This window comes from Girardinichthys multiradiatus, chromosome X (assembly GCF_021462225.1).
Source record: "Girardinichthys multiradiatus isolate DD_20200921_A chromosome X, DD_fGirMul_XY1, whole genome shotgun sequence".
Lineage (NCBI taxonomy): Eukaryota > Metazoa > Chordata > Actinopteri > Cyprinodontiformes > Goodeidae > Girardinichthys > Girardinichthys multiradiatus.
Genome location: NC_061817.1, coordinates 680,647 through 705,950, shown reverse-complemented (window position 1 = coordinate 705,950; position 25,304 = coordinate 680,647). Strand labels below are relative to the sequence as shown.

General features: G+C 41.5%; 1 protein-coding gene across 2 annotated transcripts in view; it reads right to left on the bottom strand.

Annotated features, from left to right (window-relative positions):
• Positions 1-20,922, bottom strand: part of LOC124862534 (F-box/LRR-repeat protein 16-like) — a 43,245-nt gene extending 22,323 nt beyond the window's left edge. For both annotated transcript variants that reach the window (XR_007036933.1, XM_047356509.1), the window contains exons 1-2: positions 20,524-20,922; positions 1,482-2,199 (exon numbers count right to left, since the gene is read on the bottom strand). Coding sequence is in view for 1 of the 2 variants with exons in the window: in XM_047356509.1 (XP_047212465.1) it covers positions 1,482-2,192 (711 nt within the window). In the remaining variant the exon portion in view is untranslated. The remainder of the gene's footprint in view (positions 1-1,481; positions 2,200-20,523) is intronic.
• Between the last annotated feature and the right edge of the window lie 4,382 nt (positions 20,923-25,304).

The window sequence follows — 25,304 nt, the reverse complement described above, 5'->3', positions numbered from 1 at the left end:
CAAATAATCATGTACAGTTATGCACTCAATACTTGGTCGGGAATCCTTTGGCAGAAATGACTGCTTCAATGCGGCGTGGCATGGAGGCAATCAGCCTGTGGCACTGCTGAGGTCTTATGGAGGCCCAGGATGCTTCGATAGCGGCCTTTAGCTCATCCAGAGTGTTGGGTCTTGAGTCTCTCAACGTTCTCTTCACAATATCCCACAGATTCTCTATGGGGTTCAGGTCAGGAGAGTTGGCAGGCCAATTGAGCACAGTGATACCATGGTCAGTAAACCATTTACCAGTGGTTTTGGCACTGTGAGCAGGTGCCAGGTCGTGTTGAAAAATGAAATCTTCATCTCCATAAAGCTTTTCAGCAGATGGAAGCATGAAGTGCTCCAAAATCTCCTGATAGCTAGCTGCATTGACCCTGCCCTTGATAAAACACAGTGGACCAACACCAGCAGCTGACACGGCACCCCAGACCATCACTGACTGTGGGTACTTGACACTGGACTTCTGGCATTTTGGCATTTCCTTCTCCCCAGTCTTCCTCCAGACTCTGGCACCTTGATTTCCGAATGACATGCAGAATTTGCTTTGCTCCGAAAAAAGTACTTTGGACCACTGAGCAACAGTCCAGTGCTGCTTCTCTGTAGCCCAGGTCAGGCGCTTCTGCCGCTGTTTCTGGTTCAAAAGTGGCTTGACCTGGGGAATGTGGCACCTGTAGCCCATTTCCTGCACACGCCTGTGCACGGTGGCTCTGGATGTTTCTACTCCAGACTCAGTCCACTGCTTCCGCAGGTCCCCCAAGGTCTGGAATCGGCCCTTCTCCACAATCTTCCTCAGGGTCTGGTCACCTCTTCTCGTTGTGCAGCGTTTTCTGCCACACTTTTTCCTTCCCACAGACTTCCCACTGAGGTGCCTTGATACAGCACTCTGGGAACAGCCTATTCGTTCAGAAATTTCTTTCTGTGTCTTACCCTCTTGCTTGAGGGTGTCAATAGTGGCCTTCTGGACAGCAGTCAGGTCGGCAGTCTTACCCATGATTGGGGTTTTGAGTGATGAACCAGGCTGGGAGTTTTAAAGGCCTCAGGAATCTTTTGCAGGTGTTTAGAGTTAACTTGTTGATTCAGATGATTAGGTTCATAGCTCGTTTAGAGACCCTTTTAATGATATGCTAATTTTGTGAGATAGGAATTTTGGGTTTTCATGAGCTGTATGCCAAAATCATCCGTATTAAGACAATAAAAGACCTGAAATATTTCAGTTAGTGTGCAATGAATCTAAAATATATGAATGTTAAATTTTCATCGTTACATTATGGAAAATAATGAACTTTATCACAATATGCTAATATTTTGAGAAGGACCTGTATATGCAGTGAATCTTTATAATATGTCAGTTTCATTTTCTGGGTTGAATAACACAAAATATTGAACTTTTTCACAATATTTCTTTTTTTTTAAATGCACTTGTACAGTAGGAACAAACTTACCTCTAAACCAGCATCTGTGATAGTAGACCTCTTGAGGCTGAGAGAACGAACCCCCTTCTTGGACAGCGGGTAGTTGTCAATAAACTCACAGATGTCGAGGTCCGAAACCCCCACTAAACAGAACGACTGGAAGCCACGCAGAGCAAAGGCCTGCAGGCTGACAAACAGCTTCTCCCCATTGGTTAGTATGTTGTAAAGCTCCTTGGCATGCAAGATGGGCGTCACACCCTCCCAAAACTTAGGCTGGTACAGCACCTTGCGCCATGTCTTGCATACTTGCGCCAGCACACATTTTTCTGCTGTGGTGAAGTACCAGAGTAGTCGGTTAAGGAGCTTCTCATCCAGGACTAGCTGACGCTCTAGCAGCACAGGTTTGGGCAAAGTGAGAGGGGGAAGCTGACGAAGAGAGGGCTTCAGGCCCACCAGAGGTTTCCCTGGCTCCAGGTCAGAGGACAGGAGAGGTGCTGCTGTATGGTGCATCCCAGGGCTGTCCAAATGGTGCAGATGGTGATGGTAGGGAAGAGAGGACGGTGGAGGAGGCAAAATGGATGGTACAGAGGAGGACTGGCATAGGCGGTTCTTAGCAGCAGGTGTCCCCTTTGTGATACTCGCACTACCCAGACCATTAGGCTGGCTGGGGGCCAACTTCACCATACCATTGCGAGTCATGCAGGGAGACTTCAGCTCACTGGGGGTGGACATGTTCAACATTGGGAACCTGGAGGATGAAAGCAAATACAAAGTGTGCTGTTAAAAATCAGGCTTTCTGTCTGCAGAGTTATTTCAAATGTTTAAAGAACAATAACTGCTGTCACATGGTTTCTTACTGTTTCTTACTCTTACTAATAAGTGTTGGGTTATTGTGTGGCTTGCTCAAGGACCCAGATGTGTGACACAAAAAATTGAATTTTGAAGTTAAATTATAGAAGTCAAACTGAATCTTCAATACATTTAAATACATTTTCAGAGCGTGAATTCAGGTTCAAACCATTAAAATCAGTTTCAGTTTAGTGAAATTCATTTTCAAACCAACAAATTTAATTTCATATTATGTAAATACAGATTCTGTCTGAGCAATTCAAATTCAGTTTTTGATGACAGACATTTGTCTGCCCATACATCACATCACTACAGTTTAGTGTTTTTAGATTGGTTAATTCATTTTAAAGTCCTGGCTTTAAATTCCAGGCCCTGTATGGTCAACCACCTTTCCATATTACTGAACTGTTAAAGCCACATACTCCAAATGGAGCCCTCAGGTCTTCAAACCAAAATCTATTTGTCCCAAGAATCAAATATATAATTGCAGGGGATCACTTTTGGCAGCCTATTGACCCTCAACCGTGGAACAAGCTTCCTTTGTTTTTATGTTGTCATGAGAGGCTGAGATCATTTAAGAAGCAGATGAAGACTTGCTTATTGAAACATGCTTTTCCTTAAGAACTATTCAATTATTTTTGTTTATAAATTATAGGTATCATTAAATTTGCTCTTTGTATTTTTAATAATGTAACTTGCTGATTTAATTCAGCATAGTTCCTGTACTTTAAGGAACAGCAGATTAGGAATGGATACAAAACATTCAAAACTTTTTTCCTTTTTCCTTATACCAGAGTTGACAGTTGAACTTACTTGGGATTATGCAATTCATTTAAACTGTGACACAGCAAGACCGGTCCAAGCTGAATAAGTCGCACTTCATTGGCGCAATAGTAAAAGGCAGAAGTGTAAAAAAAACTGCATTTTAACTCCAATCAAAAGTAACAGCAGAAACCCAGAGTAAGCCCGTAATGCCCCTTTTCCACTGGCTCGTTTTAGACGGCACAGCTCTGCAACACTCAGTCTTGCTCCACTCGGCACAGAACCTGTTGTGTTTCCATGGACTCACTGATAGCTGGACGTATGGCTTGAAGCCCCGCTTCTAGACCTCAGTATCCTGTGCTGTCTTGCTATTATCGTTACTGTGTGATACTGGCACATAAAAATAATCTGTGAGAAACGCTAAAAACATTTTTTAAAATATGTTTTTTTCATGCATAAAATGATTCACTGGGATAATTATCTTGACCACAGCCCAGTGAGAACTTATAAAATAAACCTCAGGGGTTCGGATATGAAGGGGGTATGGCAGGAGAAGTGGAGAGGAGAGATGCTGCAGTCTGGTAAAGCTCCAGAGTTTGCCTGAAGAAGTTACAATTTTGGGCGTTATGAGTTTTGTCTCAGCCATGGCAATAATGAGGACACGGACTTTAAAGCGCAACACCGTGGACTTTTGACCGCAGTAAAGTTAGTTTTAGGTTGGGTATTGGATATTCCTGCAGATTCACCATGGTCTTTCTCCCGTTTGATCCGATGCAGGCAGTCTGATTACGGGCAGTTGCTCTTTGTCTGCTCCCAGCACCCTAAAAACTGTGGCATCATGTATAACTCTTTTGAACTTATTTTGGATTTTCCATTTCTCATTCTCTCTTTTCATTTTCACCAGTTTTCTACTTAACATTTACTAGTTGAGGCCATTACGCCTTTCCTAGTGAAGTAGTGCGCAATTTAATCTTTACTAGTTGACATGTTGGCCAAAAAAGTGTAACTGTCAGGATCTGCCATTTTGGGTTTTTTGTTAGTTTATTACTTTCTAGATTCGTGTGTTCATGTGTTGGTTTATTTTCCTTTTAGGTCAGAGTTTCTCCAGGTTTTGTTTAGTCTAGTTTCCTTTACTGCTCAGTTCCTCATGTCCCTGCCTTCCCTCTGCTCTTTAGTTTTATTAGTTACATTCCCCTCAGTCTCCCCACAGCCTGTTCCACACCTGTGTCATGATTCCCCTGATTACCTGTCTCCCTGTTTCACTGGTTCATACTCCACGTCCCTCAGTATATTAGCTTCCTGGTTTTCATTGTTCCTCGCTGGTTCCTTATCTTCCCGAGTTCTTCCTAGTGGTTTGTTTTCTGTTGCCTCTTGAACCTGTTCACTTGGATTACCTGCCTGTACTCAGTACTCTGCCTGCCTGTAAGTCTGTTGTGTAGCTTCAACATTAATCTTAATCTACTCACCATGCGGCCTCCTCGCCATGTTCTGCATTTTGGTCCTGCCTCCAAACCTTCGACCTTGACAGTAACTAGTCAACTGGTGCACATTTTTAAGCTGTACCAGTTCACAAGTACATGTTTTAGGCACACTCGTTAACTAGCTGATATTTTTTAGCTACTCCAGTTAACTGGTAATAATATAAAAGCTTTAACTAGTAAACTAGTGCACATAATTTGTGTCAGCTAGTTCAAGTTCATGTTGGGGTTTTTAATGCCAACTAGTTAGGCACTATGACAGTCGTTGATGCCTAGTTGTCAACTAGTGCATCAAAAAGCCTAATAACTGGGACTTTTGAGCTGCTGGTGCAGGATTTAGGCCTACTGTAAGGGATTTGGTCCTATTAGTTGGTCAATAGTGCCACTAGTTGGCAAAAACATGTTACTAGTAACAGTATTTTTTAAATTGTTCAGCAAATGTTAAGCTACTATGGCCAACTGTAAAACTAGCGCAGACTAGTGACAAACTAATAGACGGAAGTTATGGCTGATGTCAAGGATATTGAATAAATACTCAAACGGCTTACCACAGAATGCATTCTGACGATGTAGATTTTGACTCGACAGTTCAAGTTTATCACTTAGTTCATGTTTATGCACTGATTGCTTATTGTGTGCACGCTATACTGACATGTGCACACTTGGTTTGTCCACACACAGGATTTGAACTAATGGACTAGAACTAAACTAAAAGCATATAGATGAGTTACATCATCAGAAGACTACATTAGGATTCAGTCCTGTCAGCTGAGAAAATTAAACTGAGCTACAATTCACACAGGTTCAACAAAATTAGACAATAACAGATAAGCATTTCCTAGTCTGATGAGTATACCTTTCAGCTGCAGAATTCAGATTTTAGAGTCAGAACCTGGCTGTAATCCCCTCCTTGAACCGTCACCTTAACGTGGTGGAGGGGTTTGAGTGCTCAAATGATCCTAGAGGCTATGTTGTCTGGGGCCTAAATGCCCCTGGTAGGGTCTCCCATGGCAAACAGGCTCTAGGTGATGGGTCAGACAAAGAATGGTTCAAGAACCTCTCATGAAGAACAAAATATCGAGGCACGTGACGTCGCCCGGTACGGCGGAGCCGGGGTCCCACCCTGGAGCCAGGCCTGGGGTCGGGACTCGTCGGAGAGCGCCTGGTGGCCGGGTTGCTCCTCGCGGGACCCGGCCGGGCCAAGCCCGAACGAGAGACGCAAGGCTATCCCCCAGTGGGCCCACCACCTGCAGGGGGAACCGTGAGGGACCGGTGCAAAGAGGATTGGGGACCTCAGCGGCCCGATCCCCGGATGCTTAGGCTGGCTCTAGGGACGTGGAATGTCACCTCGCTGGGGGGGAAGGAGCCTGAGCTTGTGCGGGAGGTCGAGAGATATCGACCCCACAGGGGGGCGACGAGAAGGCTTGGCTCGACAACATTGAGTGCATTCAGAAACAAAGTCTTTGACATCCTTGACCAGCGATGGCCACCAAAACTGAGACTGAACTGTCTGAATCGTTCTGCTGATTCCAGGATGACAAACGAAGCGAGAGCAATGACAAGACTCCAATACCTTTGGCACAAGGCGTTCAGGAACAAAACAGCGATCCGGTGGACATGATGGTGGGATAGGCAGATCCCTAATGGCCTCCTGGACCTCTCTTTCCACCTCAACTCGGGGTACAGACAACCTGACGGTTTCAGGAAGGATAAACTCCTCTTCACCTGCAGACTGAGATTCTGCGGGCTCTTGAATCCGGGATAGGTCATCAGGTTTGCCATTTTTACTCCCTGGCCTGTAAGATAGGGAGAAATGAAAGCGACCAAAAAACAGAGCCCACCTTGCATGCCTGGGGTTCAGCCGTTTTGCTGATTTCAGGTACTCCACGTTTTTATGATCAGTCCAAACCATAAACGGCTCCTTAGTCCCCTCCAGCCAATGTCTCCACTCTGTCAATGCCAACTTGACGGCCAGTAACTCTCTGTTTCCCACGTCGTAATTCCGCTCAGCCTGAGACAGAGTCCTTGAGAAAAAGGCACATGGGTGAACACGATCATCCTCACCTCTTTGGCTTAATACGGCTCCGACCCCAGTGCTTGAGGCATCCACCTCCACGATAAACTGTCTCTCTGGGTCAGGAGACTGTAACACTGGAGCTGACGTGAAGAGCTCCTTCAACTTATTGAAGGCCTTCTCTGCATCCTTATTCCACAAAAATTTTGTCTTGGAAGAGGTAAGAGCGTTCAGGGGAGTAGCAACCAGACTGTAATTTCTAATAAACCTTCTATAGAAGTTTGCGAAGCCCAGAAATCTTTGAAGTTGCTTGCGATCAGTTGGAACAGGCCATTCCAAAACCTTTACTTTGGAGGGATCAACAAGCACTTGATCTGGGGAAATGATGAAGCCTAAAAAGGAAGTGGTAGTGATGTGAAACTCACATTTTTCTGCCTTGACGAACAACTGGTTTTGGAGAAGATGCAGGAGAACAGCTCTGACATGTTTTCTGTGGGTTTCCAGATCTTGAGAATAAATCAGTATGTCATCAAGATAAACAAATACGAATTGACCCACCATGTCTCTTAGAACGTCATTGACCAATGACTGAAAAACTGCAGGAGCATTAGTAAGTCCAAATGGCATGACCTTGTATTCATAATGTCCCGTAGGCGTGTTGAAAGCCGTTTTCCACTCATCTCCTTCTCTGATTCGGACCAGATGATATGCATTCCTTAGATCCAGCTTAGAAAATATCTTGGCTCCCTGGATCTGATCAAAAGATGTGTTCATGAGTGGTAAGGGATATCTATTTTTAACTGTTATCTCATTAAGGCCTCTATAATCAATGCATGGTCTCAACGAACCAACCTTCTTCCCAACAAAAAAGAAACCAGCACCTGCAGGAGAGGAAGGTTGAATGGCACATTCAACCTTCTTCCTCTCCAACATAATTCTTCATGGCCCTGTGCTCTGGACCAGACAATGAATAGGTACTGCCTTTAGGGGGTGATGTGCCAGGAAGCAAATCAATAGCACAATCATAAGGTCTGTGGGGTGGCAGAGCTGTGGCTTTGATTTTATTAAATACTTCCTTTAAATCATGGAATTCTTGCGGTACCTTGGGTAAATCTGGATAGGTCTCCTCAACCTCATTCTCCACACTGACCTCCGTAGCAGCAGACAAAAGACAGTCAGCGGAACATGACTCAGACCAACCCAGAACTTCTTTTTTCTTCCAGTCAATGTGAGGGTTGTGTTTCTGCAACCAGGAGGCCCCTAGGACTACAGGAAGTTCAGGTGAATTAATGATCATAAAAGTTACTTTTTCTTGATGATTACCTCCAACTGTTAAGGTAATCTCCTCCGTACTGAGGTGTGAATTGTTCATGCTGTGACCATCCAAAGCTAGCACGTTTCTTGTGTCAGCTGACGGAATAAGTTTTATGCCGTACTTATTTGCGAATGTTTCGTCCATGAATTCAGTATCTGCTCCTGAATCAATAAACACGGCCCCCTGGAGAGACAAAGAAGAGGTTTGAAAATGGGCAGGAAATAAGAAGGAGGAGGCAGATAGTTGACTTCGGCTCAGTAGAGACCTCCCTTCCTCTGCTGAGCCTGTCCTTTTAATGGACACCTGAGTGCTAAATGTCCCTTCTCTCCACAATACAAAAAGAGCTTGAATCTTTCCGACGATCTTTCTCCTCAGGGTTAATCTTGCATGGGCTCACAATTATCATTTTCCTCAGTGAGAGGTGACCGACTCCTTCTCTCATATCAGTGTGCAGAAACCTGAGTTAATGATGAGCGACCCTTCTCATGTCGCTTCTCCCTCCTTCTCTCTGCCAGCTGAATATCAATGCGAGCAGCCAATTCCTCGAGTTGTTTCAGGGAAGAAGGATAGTCACGGGTCGCTAGCTCATCCATGATGTCTTCGTTTAATCCTTTCATGAATGCATCCATTTGTGCTGCCTCATTCCAACGGCTCTCTGCAGCCAACAAATGAAAGTCAATTATATAGGTCGAGACAGGTTGATCACCCTGTTTGAGGGACAATAATCCTCTTGCGGCCTCACGACTTGGAATGACCGGGTCAAAAACTCGAATGAGTTCCTTGAAAAAAGTTTCATAAAGATTACAAGATGCAGACCTGTTATGCCATTCAGCAGTTCCCCACGGTTTTGCCTTTCCTGCCAAAAGAGATATAACAAACGCCACCTTGGAACGTTCAGTGGGAAAGGATGATGGCTGAAGCTCAAAATAAATTTCACACTGAGTTTGAAAAGCTCGACATTGGTCTGAGTCTCCCCTGAACATCTCAGGCGCAGAGAGGCGTGGCTCCCTTACCTCTGCTATTGTCCGTGTTACTTGGGCGTGGTTTCTTTGTGACGGTGGCGGCTCGAAGACAAGATTGCCAGAACGTAATGTGGAAATTATTTCCTCTATGCCGGAACCCAACCAGGAAAGGGTCTCATCAACGTGGGTATGCCACTGTTGTGATGGCGATGGGTCCATTTTTGGCCAGATTTTTCTGCTATGAATCAGAAAAAGGCGGACCCAAGATTCAGCCAGACACAGTACTGAAAGTTTAAAAGGTTTATTCAGCCACAGGAAAACGTCACTCAGGTAACACTCCTCACAGCTTCCAGGAATCACTGAGGCAGAAAGAGGGATTAGTGACTTGTAGTCTCTCCAGATTTTGCAGGGATCAGAAAAGTCACTAACCTGCTTTTGTCTTGAGTGGAACTTGAAACCCAGAGGGGAAACCTTGGTGGGTGGCAGGCAGTGATCTCCACAGCACAGGTAAGAAGTGACTCCAGGCTGAATAATCAATAATTATGATTCAGACGTGCCAGAATCATAACAAAATCTGTCTCCCAGGGAGGAATTAGATTTACTAACAAAGTATTTGGGTCCAAAGCCAAGTTAAATGCATTAGTGCTGCATTCACCCTCAATCCTGCTGCAGGTTCTAAGATGGTCTGGCAATGCCTTGAAGAGCGCTATGGTTCACTTGAGGCTATTGAGGACACACTCTTAAAAAAGGGAGGACTTTCCCAAGCTAACAACTAAAGACAATGCCAAATTGCAGTGACATCTTAATGGAACTAAAGTGTGCTAAATATGATGGCGCCCTACCGGGAATAGCATACCTGGACACAGCTCGAAAAGTCAAACAAGTATTTAAAAAACTTACGTTCAATTTACAGAGACTAGACTTTTCAAGACTAGACCTGCTCCTTACACTTTAAAGGGGACCTATTGTGAAAAATTCCCTTTTTGATCGTTTTTATACTTCCATTTGGGTTTCTAATGTTTCCACAAACAGTCCAAACGCAAAAAAAAAAAAAACATATAGCCGTTTTTTTGGCTATAAATTAATGTTTTATTTTTTCTAGAATACGCACATTTTCAAAAGCTGTGTAATTGTGATGTCACAATTACACTGGCACCTAGCGACTTTGCCTGAGTCCCGCCCCTGAATAGCAACTGAAGCAGAGCTCCACCCAATTGATTTTCAGTAGAGGATCATGTCTCACTGGCTGGTTTTACCTTACACACATTTACGATGGCTACCCTCAAAGGCAGATGTTCTTTTGTTGGTTTCACACGTCTGGCGCGACGCGTTTAGATGCATTTCAAGCACCAAGAGCTGTGCGTTTAGAGATTTCATTTCGTGCTTTTCATCCGTCCAAAGCGGCAGACGCTAGAGTTGGGAAATCTGAACTTTTGGACGTTGACATGATGCTTCAACCCATCAGAGAAGCTCACCTTTGTGACGTAGTGACATATTTTATCATGGGACCGAAGGACCATTAGACTATTTACAAATTGTAAACCAGCTTTCTGAATTACACGCAGGCGGAAGCGTTGTATTTAATAACATCCTAAACCAGCTGATCACACATAAAATCAGCTCTTCAGACACAAACATTTCTCACGAAACAATACCACCATAAAACAGCGTGTTTGGTTTGGAAATTTATTGACGGTCCTTAACTGCGAACCACCGTCTGCAGGAGAAGGGAGCAGGCAGAGAGCAGCTGCCCGTAATCAGACTGTTTGTTTCAGATCAAACAGGAGGAAGTCCCGCTGTATCTGCGGAGCACGCATGTCGGACATCCAACCTAAAACTAACTTTACCGCAGTCAAAAGTCTGCAGTTTCGCACTTTAAAGTCCGTGTCCTTATTATTGCCATGGCTGAGACAAAAACTTCCTCATAAAATTGGAACTTCCTCAGGCAAACTCTAGAGCTTTACCAGTCCAAACAGCAGTGTCTTTCCTTGCTGCTTTTCCTGCCACCCTCCACCCAAGTGGAGCGGAGTCACAGCGCCTGAAACAAGCCAGTGGGAAAGGGGCATTATTGTTGTGGTTTTTGCCTGTCCTGTCATTATTCAGCTAATAAAGCCAAGCCACTCTCTCGATTGCATCTGCCATTGTACACAAGAGACCGGCAAAGGTAAATAACCAAAGGTAGCTCTTCCTCTGACTTCAAAGTGCACAAGCATCCAACTTGAGGCGTTGGATGCCTTTTTGACACTCAAATCACATTCAGTCTGAATGCACCATAAAGGGCAGAAAATAGTTGGGCGTATTGTGTGCAGCACAGGCTTCGCACGCAGTGTCCGCGGCTTCATAGTCGAGTGTACCAATTTTGGTATATACCATCTACAGAAGCAAGAACAAACACAGGTCGTGTGTGATGGAATTTCCCTCAACCAAGTGCTTCTTGGATCCAATTTGAATGACTCTGTTAGAAATGCTGTTGCACTTTCATAAAGAGCCTGTAGCCCTGACAGCTAATGTGCAATAAAGGTTTTATTGCTTTGTTGCTTTGTGCGCAATGGCCACATGGACTATTTGCGCTTTTTGTGGTATGATGACAATGACATTATAGAACATAGTTGGATTCAGAATGAAAGTTCACGTATTTGGAAACAGCCCGTCATCCGTTGTCACCATTTACTGCATGAGACGGGCAGCTCAACAGGGTGAACACGAACATGGCTCTGATGCAAGAGAGTTTGTTGAGTGTTTGATTATGACGAAGATGGGCTCGGTCGATCAGTTGCCACACCAGAGGAATTTACGAGGACTCAAAACATGTTAGCAGAGTCTAACTTGCGCCTTCACAAAGTGCCATCAAACTGTAGTCGAGTCATGGAAGCCTTCTCTGCTGAGGATCGAGAAAAGGACTTGACAGTTCAGATAAGCTAAGGACTATGTTGTGTATCAAACGAGACCAAACCATTCACACAAAGGGGAGTATTGTCAATGGTAAATGGTCTATATGACCTGTTGGGCTTGGTTGCTCCCACAACAATTGCACGAGAAAGAACTGCTCAAAGAACTGGTATCCGATATGAGACACTGGGATGAACCTCTACCCTCCAAAAAACATGAGATGTGGGTAACGTGGAATAACTCATTGCAAGCCCCTGAAAACTTTCAAATATCAAGGTGCTACAGCTTGGGTACGTTTAGCACAACAACAGCAAAAGAGATGTGGATTTTCTCTGATCCACTGTTGGCAGTAGCTTATCTGCATACATTTAGCAGAAAAGGACACAACATGTTGGGATTGTAATGGGAAAGCCTAAACTTGCAGCATGCAAGTTTCACGCAACAGCATGATGAGGAGGACTGTTTAAATACCAGTTCTGATTAAATCAGGAAATTTATTAGTCAATTAATCAAACACCTGTTGTGAATTTTGCTGTCAAGTTCCTTGTTAGAAAACAACAAGTTGTCCAAAAAGTATACAAACATTGGGGGCGCGGCGCTGATGGCGTAGGGGTTAAGCATGCGACCATATGCAGAGGCTACAGTCCTCGAAGCGGCTGTTCTGGGTTTGAGTCCCAGACCCGCCGACATTTGCTGAATGTCTCCCCCTCTCTCTACCCCTCTTTCCTGTCTGCCTACTGTCAAAAAATAAATAAATAAAGGCCACTTGTGCTGAAAAAATATATTTAAAAAGTATACAAACATTGAACATCTGGACATGTGCATTGAAACATTTCTAGGATTTCCATCAGTCACCTCCAGAATATTGCCAAACTTAGAAATGTCGTGTCCCAGAGCAGGACTAGACTGGAACAAAAATTTGGCCAGGCATTTTCGGTCCAGTTAGCCCGCCATGATTGGTCAGACACGATCTCTGCAGATGGTCCTCATAAAGATGTATGCAGATATTAGTTTTAAAATGGTAAACAATTTTATTAAAAATTGCTGGAACTAAAATAGAGATTACATTTTCCATATATATATACAGGGAAACAGGGAACAAGATATGAAAAATATACTATTTGTTTTAGTTCTAACAAATGGCATGTTGTGTGTTCATTATATTTTTGGTGCTACTAATATTGGTTTCAAGTTGGCTGCATCACTGATAAATACTGATGGTAAACACCACTCGCGATTTCACAGTAAGGTATAACCTTTAGAAAGTGTGGGACTGGAAACATGCTGCTTTAAAGTCAAATGCTCAGGGATGTTGATCAAATCAGCAGCAAAACATGGGATGCATTGTCAATGTGAATGTTTAAATGCCCCAATAGAAGTAATAAGAAAAATAACATTTGGTTAAAAAAAGATTCCAGCAGCAGACTGCACAGTGGCACAGTTGGTAGCAAGAAGGTTGAGGGGTTTGAATCCCATCCTGGGAACTTTCAACTTGTTTGAAAAGGAGTGGTCATCAGTGGCTCATCATTGTATTTTCTCCCCATCCATGCATGGGTTCTCTCCGGTTACTCTGGCTTCATCCAAAAACATGAATGTCAGGTCAGTTGATTACTCTAAATTGCCCTGCGATGTGTGTGTGTGTGTGTGTGTGTGCACGTGGTTGTTTGTCCTGTGTGTCCCTGTGGTGGACTGGAGACCAGGTGTATCTGACCTCTCGCCCATTGACCACTGGAGATGGGCACCAGCCCCCCATGACCCAGCAAGGATAAGGGGGTATAGACAATGGATGGAGTCAACACCAGGTGGAAAATTAACATTCAATAAAAAGTCATTGAAAAGCCAACTTTAAACGTGTGGTTCTAACATGACAAAATGTGAATACTTTTGCAAGGCAATGTAAACATGGTTGAAGCAGAAAATACAATGTAGGTCCCCAGTTCTTACACGAAACATTTATTGTTTGAATGGAAACCAGACGGCGAACAAAGAAGTCAAATGGTTGAAACAATCATCAGCTTGCGGTCGAATGCAGAGCTGTCTTTTGTCTTACTGCTTTCAGCAGAGCTGGGCAAAGCATCCGAGTGAAAAGACAACATAGTGTAAATGAATGCTGGCCTCATCTAGCCTGTTCTGTATGACCTCATGGTATCTGTAGCTCATAGGCTCTCACTGCTCTGTTATATAACCTGCTGACTATGGACATTCACACAGACACACACGCACACACAGTCTCCTATTTGCTACATATAAGTAATTGTAGAAGGTTATCAAAAGCTTTTTTTCATTCTGACAATCTAGCAGCATTTATTGTTTAATCATTTAGAATAATTCCTGTGTTCTTTAGCTGATGAAGACTGGCTCTGTATCCACTGTAGCATGAATAAGGCTCATCCATTACATAACACACTAGCTAGAACTGCTACAGCAAGCACCATGAGATGTTGGAACAAACACACATCATTCTCGACGTCAGGGTAGCCCACAAGAGACCTGGGGAGGACAACATGCCAAAGGCTGCTTAAAAGCAAAGTCTTGCAAGTTTTTTTTTTTGCAGGTTGCAAATTTACAGAAAGAACTTTGTTTGCATCTCAAATTCTGTTATGTCAGGTGTCTGCTTCAGAGTGGGTGGCAGGAACAAACAAAGCATCTGTGGCCTTGATTGTTACGTTGTTACCAGCAGAATATAATGCAAAAATCAGAATAAAACTTAGAAATCAACACCATCTATACTAAATGAATATTTGCCTTCAAAAAAGAACAGACATACTGAACTTTCCAAAGGCTACAGGCTTTGTCAGACATGTGATTTAGATCAAATAAATATTTAATGATTAAATAAAAATGATGTAATCATTTATAAACATCAAATAAAATATCTATTAACACATGAAACGTTTAAATCATCCCTGTAACACAATCAGTCTTCAGTTTCATAAGGAAGTCACAGTTCCCATCCGCCTCCATCTCTGAGTATCTCTAAGACCTCCTCTGTCATACCAGGCCCTTGCATACGCTGCAGTTGAAAGTATTTTCACGCTTATGGATTTGTAAGATTCATCACCAGCTATCACAAACACTTGATTTCAGTTGTTGCTTTCAAGGGTGGCACAGCCAGTTATTATGTTGTAGTGTTGTCACAATCAACAAATTTTAAAGTACATACAGATACTAAGAAAAATACTCCATTCTTTTTTTAAGACCCAGGCAACATTTTTGAAGGCGAAGAGTTCTTTCTAATAGAGCAGAACATATTATCAGTTAAGGCGCAATATTTTATTGTCTTAATTAGGTAAAACCAAAAAGCAGGGGATGCTTCATTTGCAATTTAGAAAAAATATACAAATGAAGGTGTCACTCCCTGTGACAAGATAACACGTAGGAGTGTTTGTACCACTTATGGAAGTATGTACCAGTGATTAAACTGAGCAGTTATTTTATAATAATGGATTATCTTTAGTGTGTGTGTGTGTGTGTGTGTGTGTGTGTGTGTGTGTGTATTCATTTGTGAATTTGCTGTACACAAAACGTTTCCTATTAAGGGAGAAATAACATTTTACTTTATAATACATTTTTTTTTAGTGCAAACATGGATCTGATGCAAATAAAACATCTTTGGTGTAAACAAGGACCATGCAGAGTCTTTCAGCAGCATCCCTGTTAAGTTTCTGTTTCTGGTAATCATGCATCATATTTTCTTTGGTGATCACCTTCAAACAGCAGGGTAGGTTGCTACAGTTCTAACTAAAATCATCAGCAAAAGTCTGGCTCACGTTCACCTATGTAATGATCAGCCACATTACCGGTTAACACAGAAGTAATGGTGTAAAAGTAAAAGGTGTTGTTGTCGTTTCATTACATTACTAGCCGACAGAGCCAAGGCCAGTTGTTGGCATAGGCCACAGGGGCAGTTACCTAGAGTGCCAGCTGCTGAAGGGGGCCCTGCTGCGACAACTTATAAAAGAATGAATAGCAACATTGTGCAGCCTCGACTGGTGTTCTTTTCTCATGCTTTGCTGAAAATAGAAAACATGAAAATATAAACCACAACCCACCCCCTGCTAGGCTGTTGTACCTCTTTCTGATGGATCTCTCACTGCTGTCAATCAAATGCACTGAAAAGGAAGACTGAACCTCCCTACCGATGGACCACAATCAGCTGATGATGAACATTAGTAGGTAAAGAAATGTTAAGCTGAATTAGTTTGTGTTTAAACAGACCTGCAGAGTGTCTGACAGTGATTGATAACGTTGCTAAGTTAGAGTTGAGCTAGTTAGTATATGATCTGTAGCTCCTGAAAGAGCTGTTTCACTAATTTAAAAGTAGAGTTGAAAACTACGAATCAGAGGCTCGCTTCAGTGTGATGTATTCCACCTAAAAACACTGAACTGATTCCAGAACAGCCTTTAGCTGTTTAGTATTTAATATGTGAATAGGCCAAGGAGAGGCCATATCGGGTTGCAAACAAATACATTTTTTTTTCACTCATAAATATATTTTTATTCCATATCAGGCCCATTATTATTTATAGTTTGCACACTCTTGTTGGCCAAAAAACCAAGGGTTTAATTATTTTAACTTTTAAATCATGTGGACAGGATGTGACTATCTGCTCTGTTATTTTGTAACTTAACTTCCTTGATTTGCTCTTTTTACATACACTACCACTCAAAGGTTTTAGATACACTTTCTCACTTAAAGGGTCTCTTTATTTTCATGACTATTTAAATTGTAGATTCTCACCAAAGGCAACAATTCTATGAATGAAAACACATGGAATTATATGATAAACAAGAAATGTGAAATAACTCTAAACATTTTTATATTTTAGATTCTTCCCTTTGCTCTCTTGGCGTTCTCTCCATGAGCTTCATGAGGTGGTCATCTGAAATGGTTTTCCAAAGAGTCTTGAAAGAACTTTCCAGAGGTTCATTGAGAGAAGGTCAAAGGTTAATATTTCAGTCATTACAGCAAAGGACGGCTACTTTAAGGAATCTAAAATATTAAACATATTTAATGTTCTTTTACAATTTTTTGTTTGCTACATAAATCCATATGTGTTCATTCACAGTTTTGATGCCTTCAGTGAGAATCTATGTACAATGTGAATAGTTTAAAATATAAAGAAAACCATTAAGTGAGAAAGGGGTTCTAAAACTTTTGACTGGTAGTGTAAAAATAAGTGCTACTGGGAAAAAATGGGAAAACTGTATCCCTGTTTAAATTATTAGAGGAAGGATAAGATGAAGCTTTTCATCTTCTGTCTTGTATGTTGTTATCTTAAATATTTCATTAAATAATGTAATTCTTAGTGTTGATAAAACAGCACAACAAAGCTTTGAATAAAAGCATAAAGAACATTTATACATTCTTTGGAATATAGTTGGCAGATTAAATTATTGTTTGCCTAATAATGTAACTGCTTTGCAAATCTATCCGTGTGTGGCAACCTTCTTTATTTAAAAAATCGATAATCTCAACTAAATAATATATGTTGAACACAACCAGTAGTCTGTCTGCTGCAGCTGAATGTTTTCCTTGAACTATTCATCCACATGATTCCTCTGGCTGACTCGAAGGTAGACAGCATTACAGTAGTCAAGCCGGGATGTAATGAGAGAATTAAAGATAACCTCACAGGAAGATTCACAAGACCCATTAGGACCACTTCTGTTTTTTCATTGTTAGAATTTAAGATGCTCCTCAGTCTTTAAGGCACAACAGTAGTGGTTGGCTGAAGGTTTTTTTGGTGGCATATATATCTGACTGCTGTCAGAATAAAAATTTAAGAAAATCCCGTGCATGGCTGTTTAGGGACAACCCAGGAACCAGCAAGGCTCAAAACTATTATAAACTGGAAGACGCTGGAGCATCAATGTCCCGTTAAACAGTGAAGAGAGTTTAGCATCTGCATGCAACTGAGGGGCTTATGATCAAGATAAAAGGACCTGTTCCAAAATCATCACCTTAAACTCTAACTGAAATGTGGAGCCACTCACATGGACATGCCAAGCACTTTCTGGAGAAAAATACAGTAGTCAAGGTGACCTAAGAACACATTAACAGCTGTCAAGCATAGTGGCGATGGCACCATGCTGAGGGTCTGTTTTTCTGCTACTGGTATTGATGCATTGCACAAAGTGGGTAGACTAATCAAGAAGAAGGATTACCTCCAGGTTCTTAAACCAACTGGAATTAACAGCTAAATGGCTGAAACTTGAACACAGGGTTATCCATGTCCTAACATTGCCATGATTTCAAACATAGATCAAAACAAGTTTTGGAATGAAGAAAGCAGGCTAACTTTAAGCTTCTATAAAGGCCTTGACCTCAACCCTTTGTAAGATTTGTGGAATATCCTTAGGTTCAGATTCATGCCAGGGAAACAACCAATTTAAGTAAGATGTAACCAGTTTGAAGCTTGACAAAATGTCCATGCACATATCAGATAATGTACAGGTAATTGTTTGCCAAGACATTATTGTTTTTGTATGGATACTATCAATAAGTTAGAAGAGTTTTCTAATGTCCCTCTTGACCATGTGGAGAGGAAAGCTAAGAATGACTGTCATTTTACAAGCTTTTAAGAGAAATACATCACACTCCTGGTAGGGGGCAGAATTACCGACCCTCAGCATGTTTATCTATATTATGCATAAAGCTGTTCACAGTAATAAAGAAACAGTGGCTCAGGTGGTAGGGATTCATCCTGTAACTGGTGGGTTGCCAGTTCAAATCCCCACTCTGTCCATCTCAGTCGTTGGGCAGGACACTTCATCTGCTTTGCCTGCTAATGGTGGTGCGGATTATATGGCAACCCCACTTCTGGCTGTCTGCCCCAGGCTACAGTGTAGCCTACCACTGTATGAATGGGTGAATGACTGATTGTAGTGTAAAGCTCTTTGGATAAAAAGCACTATACAAGTGCAGGCCATTTACCATTTTATACCATTCCTACAGTTTAAGGTCGTGATAGTAGGATGCCACAGAAAGTGCCAGAATGACCAGACCTCAAGGAAATCACGTCAACTGGGAAAAACACAGAAAAATAACTATAATATGATTTCATCCAGTTCCCTTCATGAAGTTTTTAGTTTCACCTGGTTTATCTCTCAAACTAGTAAAATGTGCAGCTGGCTTTTAACTCACACTGAGAACCATCATCTTCTTTTCTGTTCTATTCCTGATCCCAGAGGAAAATGGTAGGTTTGAGACACACAAGTACTGATATTTACATGCATACACCTAAATCTAAAGTGGCATTTCAAGGTTTTAGAAGGTCTTTTAACCTGACATGCCCAGGGCCTAGTGGCTTTTTGTTTGTGATCCTGATTGAGTGCAACTGGTAGTTTTTCTTTGGGAGCATGCATGATGTTTACTTGACATCACTCATTAGACTGACCAATACTTAGAATGATGAGAACCTCCAGGGAACTTTATAAGGATCACAAGAAATGCAGGTTTATAAATGTTGAAAAAGTTTTTTGAAGCCTTTTCTAAACAACTGTGGATTCTAATATCATCAGTGCAAATGTTTCTGTGTAACAAGAGATTATTGTGTCAATACTTTACTAGAGCTGGTAAAAGGCCAGTACTATCACCCATACATGAAAGGAAATCTGTTAGGATGTTCATGAACAACCCAGGAACCAACCTCAAGCCCATCCTAAACTGCAGACTGTTGGGACAAAAGCATCGCTGTCCACAGTGAAGCGGGTTTTACATCGCCATGGAATCCCTTCTCCAAAATCAACACCTTCAACCTTGACTGAAATTTGCAGCTGCCTTCATGGACAAGCCAAATAAATGTTGGAACACAGTTTTAGAACATTGTACCAACTGTCAAGCAGGGCAGTAGTTGTATCATGCTATGGGGCTGTTTGACTGCCAGTGGTATTGTCTGATTATACAAAGTGGATGGAATAATGAAGACTTGGACAAAGTTAGGTGTTTAAACAGGATCCCAAACACACATCAAAGGTTCTTCTGGCATGGATGGAGCAGGCTGACATGAAGCTTCTGGAATGGCCTCCCGAAATCCCAGCCTCACGCCTTAGTAGATTATACCAAAACATATTGTGTGAGGAAGCCCAAGAAAATGTGTTGACCAAATAGCTCTTTAAACCTCAAAATATAAGTAAGTGTCACACATATGAAGAGTGTTTGCAAACTTCCAACCACAATTGGCCTCAATTTGTATCTATGTCAAACAAGAGCTCATGTGTAAAAGTGATAGAGTATTGAGACTAACAAGTGAACTCCCACCTGTCACTACAAACTCATGCTGTCTGTTTGTTTTTTAATGCTGCTTAGTTTCAGTCATATTAAAATTCTGCAGAAATCTAAGAACATTCATGCTTGAATCCTTAAGAAGGAAATCAGAAGGCAGGAAACACGTCACGCTCCCTCCAAGAGCAGAAGAGCTGAAGAGCATCCCAGATCATTGAGCAACACAGAGACAGTGGAATTCATTAAAATAAAAGATGTACTAATAAGAAGGTGGTTGAGAGGAGGATCGCGTCACTGGCAGACGCTGACGTCATTGTGTTTGTTAATAATACGCAGCTCGATGCGGATGATCAGCAGTCATCCAGACACCCGTGTACACAAAGAGGTTCATATCCCTGCTGGCAGCAGCCCCGCTTCTCTGCAGTCTCCTCCGCTTCGTCAGGGCACAGGAGCCGCAGTGTGGATGCTGCTGCCATCACCCAACACCATCCATCACAAGCACACACACCCACGCTTCGCACCGGACACATTCTTCCTCCTACGGCCTTTCGTTTCGTAGCATCCCTATGAGCATACCTTTTAGACGAGAATTTACTCGGGCATCAATCCATGATCAACACGCTGTTCCCTGTCGCTTAATCACGTTTTCTCCCAAAGCTGCGACGCAGAAAAGGCCGAGATAAATAATTATTAGGGAGGCAGTCCCACGTCCTGTCGGTGAGCAAGCGATGCGCCTTCCGATCCCATAGAAGCACGATGATCCAAAATCAGGATGAGGGAAAATATGAGGAGCAGACGTGTTCCACAGCCTCCCGGCCTAGAAGAGCCCTCAGTCCGAGGCAGAAGAGGCGCTGTGCAGTGTTTTCAGTCGGTTAGTCCTCCATAACAGAGCGGCCCGTTCTGTGACACACACTCATTTAAACAGATACTGTAGGGGAGGGCGACGGTAGAGGCGCTGTGCAGATCCACTGCTTCTTATGCAACCTGAGCACAGCAGCATCTTCAGCTGAAAATAAAAAAATAGTCCAAATGATGGATTTACCTGGATTCATGTCAATGTGTGAGCCTCTGTAACTGTTAGATTGTGGGCTGACACTGACTTTAACTACAGAGGACCACACCTGTCATAAAACACAAATAAGCAAATGGCTTCAAATCCAATTATTCTGCCAACAAATGATAAAAACTAACATATTCATTTACTTTGGATTGACCTTTTATGATATAAACATGTACCGACATTTTAACTACATCCGCCAAAGAGGTAATGATTTCATTTGAGATTGTCTCTGTGTGTGTATTAGCAACTTTATGGAAGAAGTTACAGACAAATTCTTCCTTCTATTTTTCTTTTACCAGAGGTTTGTTTTAGCTCATTTTTGCACATAACTCCACAAGCACAAAGGCTTGACAAAAAGTAAGGTAAAGCGTAACCATATGTTCTATCAAATGTCTTCTGAAGTTTTCTGAAGATCGCAGCAGAATTGCAGATCTGGTGATCAAGAATGCGGAAAAATACAGGCCAATAAAAATGTGTTAGTGTAAGGTAACAAAATGTACAACTAACACCAAAATGTAGCTGAAGCTCTACTGGTTGGGAAAGGTGCTAAGAGATTTGTAACTTTTGAACTAATATATATATATATATATATATAGATGAAGAGTGTTATAAATGTGTTCTCCGTCAAATAAATCAAACATCATAAAACGCAGTAAAAGCGTAGAATTAGACTTTTTTTGTTCTTTCACTGAATTGGAGTAGCTCAGTGTGCCAATGAGGAATCTATGGCAGTGACCCTACGTTGCGTGGCAGAGGTATGCAGTCTCTGACTGTCTTATTTCCAACTGTAACAATTTCCCTCAGTGTTAATTTGTCAGTTTACTGAATTAGCTTTTTTGTTTTGTCATTTTTTTAAATTTTCCCCTTTGTATTTTATATAGAATTTTACAATAATTTGTAAAATTGTTTTCTATTTGAAATGGCTCCCAAAGGTCTCTCTCTCCATATACATATATATATGTATATATATATATATATATATATATATATATACATATATATATATATATATATATATATATATATATGTATATATGTATATATATATATATATATATATATATACATATATATATATATATATGGAGCTGTGCAATACTGCTAGAACCAACCAGAAGGGAGAAATCAAAGTTTTATGATCCCTGAGTGTTTGTGTTATGGATTTCTATTATGTTTAAGTTCTGATAATTTTCTTGTTTTCTCTGTGTTCATTATTGTTAGTATTGTCTTGTCACACTAGCTTATTCTTGTGTTCTTGTGGTTTTTATACATTTGTAATTTTCGGGTTGATACTTAGGTCTCTTCGTGTTTCCGCTCTACTCTTTCCTGCTGTTTCAGCTGGTCCACATATCTCCTGATTGCTCTGCCATCTCTCTGTTTCAGCTGCAACTCATTCCCTCTGATCTCCCTCTCATCTGGTTTGCCTGTCATTTCTCTATCCCTGCCTCAGTATATAACTTACTGGTTCTCTTTGTTCCTTTCGGTCCATTTCTCCGCTCCATGCCGGATGTCTCCATGTTTCCAGTTGCTTCTGCTTTTGTCAGTTATTTTCATTTTTTCTAATTAAAGCTCCCTTTAATTAATCCCATTAATTGAAACATGAAACAAAGAGGTTAAAGCTGCTTAAAGGTGGAGGCTCCAGGACTGTCTACAGAGCAACAACGCCAGGCAGATGTGGCAGGGGGCCCAGCATTTAACCAGCTACAGATCCCCTACTCTGCTAGCTGACGATGGTGGTGCCTCACTGGCAGAAGAGCTGAACTGCTTTTTTGCTCACTTTGAGGAGCATTCCCCAGAGACAGATACCCTGCGTCTACAAACTGTTGGGGGCACCAACATGCTCATAGTGGAGGAGCACCAAGTGAGACATGTTCTAAAAACGAACCACCCGACAAAGGCGGCTGGACCTGATGGTGCCTCAGGTCAGATTCTGAGGGATTGTGTATCTCCACTGACCGGGGCTTTTACAAAGACATTAAAGCAGTACCTGGGTCAAGCCCAAGTCCCATCCTGCCTGAATTCCCCCACAATGTTTCCAATACCAAAGACGACCTCCATCAGGTATACAGAGGATGCTATAGTTATGGCTCTTCATGCTGCTTAATATTACCTGGAGCTGCGGGGAAGCTATGCACGGCTGCTCTTTTAAGATTTCAGCTCACCACTCAACATCCTCTCAATAAGACGATGATGGTGATAAATCTGTCCCACCTGGTGATATCCCGTACATCAGGGACTTTCTGACAGACCACCAGCAGAGGGTAAAAGTAGGCCCCCACATATCATCAACCATCAGCCTAAACACCAGGTCTTCCCAGGGTTCTGTGCTGAGTCTACTACTCTTCACCCTCTACACATATGGCATCCCACCAACAGCATTATTACATTTGCTGATGATACCACTGTAGTAGGGCTCATTTCTAGGGGAGATGAGTCTGCTTACAGAGATGAGGTGGAGCTACTGAGAACATGACGTGTAGAAAACAACCTGGTCCAGAACACCGAAAAACCTAGGAGATGGCCATAGACTTCAGGAGAGAGCAGACTGCCATTCAGCCCCTGTTCATTGGTGATGATAGTGTGGAGAAGGTTTCCAACTTTTGATTTCTGGATGTTCATATTGAAGATGACCTGACCTGGAACATTAACACCACAGCAATTGTCAAGAAGGCATAGCAGAGACTCTTTTTTTTCTGAGACTGCTTAGGAAAAACAACCTTACAGAGAAACTGCTGGTTTCCTTCTACTGCTGGTCCATAGAGAGCATTCTGACATACTGCATGTGTGTGTTGTAATCCAGCTACACAGCCCATTATAGCCCAGAGGATCATTGCTTGCCTTCTGAACCTCCCTATAAAATCTAAATTGCTCCCGCTACCTCATGAGGGCACAGAATATTCTGAGAGACCCATAACATTCTGGTTGACATCTGTTCGAGCTGCTGTCTTCATGCAGGAACTTTAGAACTATGAGAGCAGAGCACAAATCAACAGACTCAAAAACAGTTTCCATGCACGGGCCATAATTGCACTCAACACATGATCCAGTCAGGTGTTGTTGTCTTTTCCTTTTTTATTGTTTTTTTAATTACCTTAAATCCTAAGGATTACAACTGTTGTGCCCCAGCCAGGGGATGATACATGGCCTGAACTGTACACAAAAAAGAGACTATAAAATAAACTCTGAATCCCAGAAAGCATCGCTTTAACCTACTGTTAGTACAGCCCAGGAAGGAGGAGTCACAGCTGGAATCCCTGTGATGTCAGATTATAACCACTGGCACGGAGCAGAATTTGTTCTTTTCACACATAGCCACCACTGGCGTTTATTTATTTATTCTTTTTTACTTAAGGGCAGTACATTGTTGGGTATACTGTGAGCATCACGCACTGTCCACGGACATTTTCTAGTTTCATAGTCGGGCTTACCAATTTCCTATATTTCCCACACTTTCTGCCATGGCGTCATCGGACCATCTATCTATCTATCTATCTATCTATCTATCTATCTATCTATCTATCTATCTATCTATCTATCTATCTATCTATCTATCTATCTATCTATCTATCTATCTATCTATCTATCTATCTATCTATCTATCTATCTATCTATCTATCTATCTATCTATCTATCTATCTATCTATCTATCTATCTATCTATCTATCTATCTATCTATCTATCTATCTATCTATCTATCTATCATCTATCTATCATCTATCTATCATCTATCTATCTATCTATCTATCTATCTATCTATCTATCTATCATCTATCTATCATCTATCTATCTATCTATCTATCTATCTATCTATCTATCTATCTATCATCTATCTATCATCTATCTATCTATCTATCTATCTATCTATCTATCTATCTATCTATCTATCTATCTATCTATCTATCTATCTATCTATCATCTATCTATCATCTATCTATCTATCTATCTATCTATCTATCTATCTATCTATCTATCTATCTATCTATCTATCTATCTATCTATCTATCTATCTATCTATCTATCTATCTATCTATCTATCTATCTATCTATCTATCTATCTATCTATCTATCTATCTATCTATCTATCTATCTATCTATCTATCTATCTATCTATCTATCATCTATCTATCATCTATCTATCATCTATCTATCTATCTATCTATCTATCTATCTATCTATCTATCTATCATCTATCTATCATCTATCTATCTATCTATCTATCTATCTATCATCTATCTATCATCTATCTATCATCTATCTATCTATCTATCTATCTATCTATCTATCTATCTATCTATCT